At 37.4% G+C, this 4,041-nt stretch overlaps 1 protein-coding gene across 1 annotated transcript in view; it reads left to right on the forward strand.

Moving 5' to 3' along the window:
- The window catches only part of ARMC4 (armadillo repeat containing 4), an 88,084-nt gene extending 84,347 nt beyond the window's left edge, over positions 1–3,737 (forward strand). The window contains exon 19 of the mRNA XM_009895131.1: positions 3,624–3,737. Coding sequence (XP_009893433.1) covers positions 3,624–3,737 — 114 coding nt within the window. The remainder of the gene's footprint in view (positions 1–3,623) is intronic.
- Positions 3,738–4,041: the final 304 nt, after the last annotated feature.

Genomic DNA, 4,041 nt, shown 5'->3' on the forward strand with positions numbered 1-4,041 from the left:
TTGCCCTGTGAAGAGAAACTAAGGAAACCGGGCTTTTTCAGCCTGGAGAAGGGAGAGCTTCAAGCAGACTTAATAGCAGCCTTCCGGTACCTACAAGGACGTCAGTCATCAAAAAGATGGCGGTAGGATTTTGACAGTGATACATGGCAAGAGGATGAGAGACAACAGGCCTAAACTGTAACAAGAGTGACTGAATGTGACGAAAACCTTTTTCCCTATGAGGACAGTCAAACACTGCAATAGGTTGCCCAAAGAGGTTGTGCCATCTCCATCGCTGGAGGTTTTCAAGGTCAGGCTGGATAAAACCCTGAGCAACCTGGTCTAACCTTGTAGCTGATTCTGCTTTGAGCATGACATTGGACTAGAGACCTCCTGAGATCCCTTCTATTCTGAATTACTCTATGATTGTGCAATCCTAATATAGTATCACAATTCTGTGCTATTTTAAAGCTGGGATAGTAATAGCAAAATCTTCTTAATTGTTCTGAATATTTAAATGATTTGGCTGTGCATTGCTCCTGCTTTTGGAACCCAGAAATGCTACATATGCTCTGTACGTTCTCCAAACAGCTTGTATTTGTGCTTATTTGCTGGTATGACGTGCTAACTGTGCGAAAAATTTTGGACTCTCGCCATAGAATATAGATACCTGCCAACAGAAAATGAAGGATACATTGTGCTGCAAATGCTTTCTCTGTCTATGGAAAGTGACTCTTACGTGCCAGAAAGAAGCATTTATACCACATGCTTTTTTACTGCTTCTCACATCTGTTAACATTTACATGTGTCAGAAAACAATACCTGAACAGTAAAGGGAAGGGATACGTGAAGTTCAAGGGCATTGCATCAAGAAAAAGGACATGTTATATTGCACTGGTGCATTGGAACAAAAAAAGATTTCTTGGACTTGTCAAATATATCTAAGATGTGGGTATGGTCTGTGTATACTGTCTATGAATGCATTTCCATGCCTGAACTGGATGACCCAAATTGCCAGTAAACTGAGCTGAACCCATGAAAGGGTCAAGGATTGGCAGTCAGGAAGTGAAAGAATTATAACTTTCTTGGTACATACAGAAAGAATAAAGTTTTATTTCATTTAAGGCAGGATTTATATCCAAATCTTCAAAGTTAGGTTCCTAAATATGGACCTGCTTATATTGAAATATTTTGCATTTTCGATAATCTTCTCTTCCCCTGCGTTTTTCTTAGCACAAAAGGAGTAGGTTGACTGACAAATGTTGCTGTATATCCTCAGTCCTCAGAGGCAGCTACTGTATTAGACTGTGTTTCCAAGAATATTCCTTTGAAGTCGTATTGTGAGAATCCTGAGCCACAGTGTAGTACAGGATTTTGTATGACGTGGCAGTTCTTATGGATGTTACCACTGGCAAGTGATTTGGAAGAACAATGAATTGGAGAGGAACTGATCCTTGATCTCCTGAACTCATAAGGAAAAAAATCAGTATTTAATACTTGTATAAAAATTGCTGTTTGCATTGGTGGCATTCATACCACTAATTCTTAAGACATCTATTTGCGTACTTCTGAGCAGTGTTGTTGTGTAGTAGGCTGGTTTTGATACCTAACCCTAGCTTCCACTAGGTCTGTGATGATGCAGTGAGTAATCACATAAGGCATATAGTTTCCTTGCCCTCAAATTCGAAACTTATGGCTTTACCAAAAACCACCATGTGAATGCTATGTGCGTATGTATTTGGGGCTTTGAGTCAAGGATATGAAGGATCTCTGTGAGTTTTCCTCTCTAAGTTACACAAGAAGGTTGTGAGGTACCCAAAGAAATACTTTATATTTTAGGCTGATGAGAAATTAGCAGGTGGAAGATAGCAAGGAAGAAAGATCTTCATCCAGCAATATTTCTGAAGAAAAAGAAAAAGAAGCTAAGCATCTGATAAGACTTGAATTCTGGCCTTTGTGCTTTGTAGAGCAGCTTTATCACTACACAGAGATGTGCTGCTTGGTCTTCCTGCCAGTTGAAGTCAGTGGTGAAACTTCCACTGACTTCTCTGGTTGCTGCCTCTGGCCCAACATTTGCATGCGAGTAAAGCATAAGAATATAAAGCTTTCTTATATCATTTCTTCTCATGTCATTTTGACTCTGGCATATCCCTTTAGGAGCGTTCACACTTTAGGAATTCTTATCTAGCTATTTGTACATAGGCATCTGATTACCTTAATGGAAATTATAGGAAGAATTGCTAGAAAAAGTTATCATTGATGCTTAATTTACATAATACACTTTTTGACATAATTCAGGCCCATCACAGTCACCCTTACAAGCTACATGTAGGGGTCAAAGGGTGAAAGGTGACTGGCAAGATGCTTGTTTTGTAGATTTGGCTAACACAAATACTTCCTCAAGTATAAAATGCTTTGATCTCTATAAGCAAATGCCATATGTGTGCAGCTGTGGCCCATGCCTCGTGAATGCTGGAAGGTTAGAAAAAGGTAGCATATGAACTTGATGTCTGCATTCAATTTATGCTTTTATATTTAGCAGTTCATAATTTTGTGTAATATTTTAGCTGTATGAAAAATATGCACCGGAGTTGAGTGATAACAGATTTCTCTGTGGTTTGACTCAACATTGTTTGGGTGAACACAGAATCCTAAGTATTGCAGACTGAAAATATGGGTTTTAATTAGAGCTGTCTGAGCTTCAAAATACCTGAACGCACATTAAGCTTGGCAGATTTTCAGAAATCTGGGGATTGCGTGGAGCTGATTTAAGCTAAGCAAGAGTCTTCTGTTTTCCAGCATATACTGCATTTGCAGTTGCATCACTGACTTGCAGTGCACTGAGGAAGTGAGATCCAAAACCATTATTAATGGTTTTCTGATATGTAAAAATGTTTTATCATGAAGGCCTGTCTTATGTCATACTTCTGTTGAACGATACCTTACTCCAAGGGAATTTCCACTGAAAAAATTGAATGACTTCCAGAGTAAAGAATCTACTCCACATGACTGAAGCTGAATCAGCTCCAAAAGTTTGGTGCCTTTTTGAGCTTTTGTTTTTCACTTTTACATGCAAATGTTTAAGAATGATATGCCCAGATCTGTCTCCCTCCAGCAGTTTAACATGTGTGGTTTGCTGTGACAATAAAGAAACCTGCTGCAGTCAATGGGACATGAGGGTCCATTAGTATGGATCCAGTTTCATGATCAAGGCCCCCCCAAAAAAGGATGGCTTTGTTTATTAAAAATATTGAGCATGTACAAATATACTAGTGTAACTGGGGGAAAACCATTATTTCATTTAAAGCATATGCAATTTCTACTTACAAGAAAAAATCCACGTCACAACCAATAGACAGGTGTGATACAATAAACAGAAAATCAAGCATGAAAATATCAAATTACAGGTACAAATATGATAAAATATAAAGCAGCATGCTCTGTGTGTGTGTTAATACATATAGGTATACAAAAGTATACATATATAGGTATACATACATATATAATATGGTGGTGTAAATATGATTTTTAGTATTTTATGTATTGTGTAATTAATGCAATTCTTCTAGATATGATTTGAATATTTAAATAGGAGGATACTTACTTTTTTTTCTTATGCTATTTCTCTTTTGTATTTTTGCTAGCTCCTCCTGGCTATGGTAGGCTCTACAGATGAAACTCTGCAGGAGGCAGCAGCTGGTTGCATAGCAAACATTCGCAGGTTGGCTCTAGCAACAGAAAAAGCAAAGTATGGCTGATGCTTTAGCAGCTTTTACCAACACACTTGTTTTGCAATACAGCTGCATTTAAATACATGATTACTCCTGGCATCTGTATTTCATAGCAGAGCTCATGTATATGAGGATAATTTAATAACAAAAATAAATCTGTGGAAAATTATGTTTGTTTTTACATTATTGGTTTGTCACATCTAGGTTTTATAAAACACACCTAGTTTTGTGTGTCTTTTATTATTACATCTTTCAAAAGAATGTCAGTTAAGATATGTCAAAGACTTTCTACAATTGATACACTTGTATTTGAAATTCATTGTAGATAGAA

Source organism: Charadrius vociferus, unplaced genomic scaffold (assembly GCF_000708025.1).
Source record: "Charadrius vociferus isolate BGI_N301 unplaced genomic scaffold, ASM70802v2 scaffold61, whole genome shotgun sequence".
Classification (NCBI taxonomy): domain Eukaryota; kingdom Metazoa; phylum Chordata; class Aves; order Charadriiformes; family Charadriidae; genus Charadrius; species Charadrius vociferus.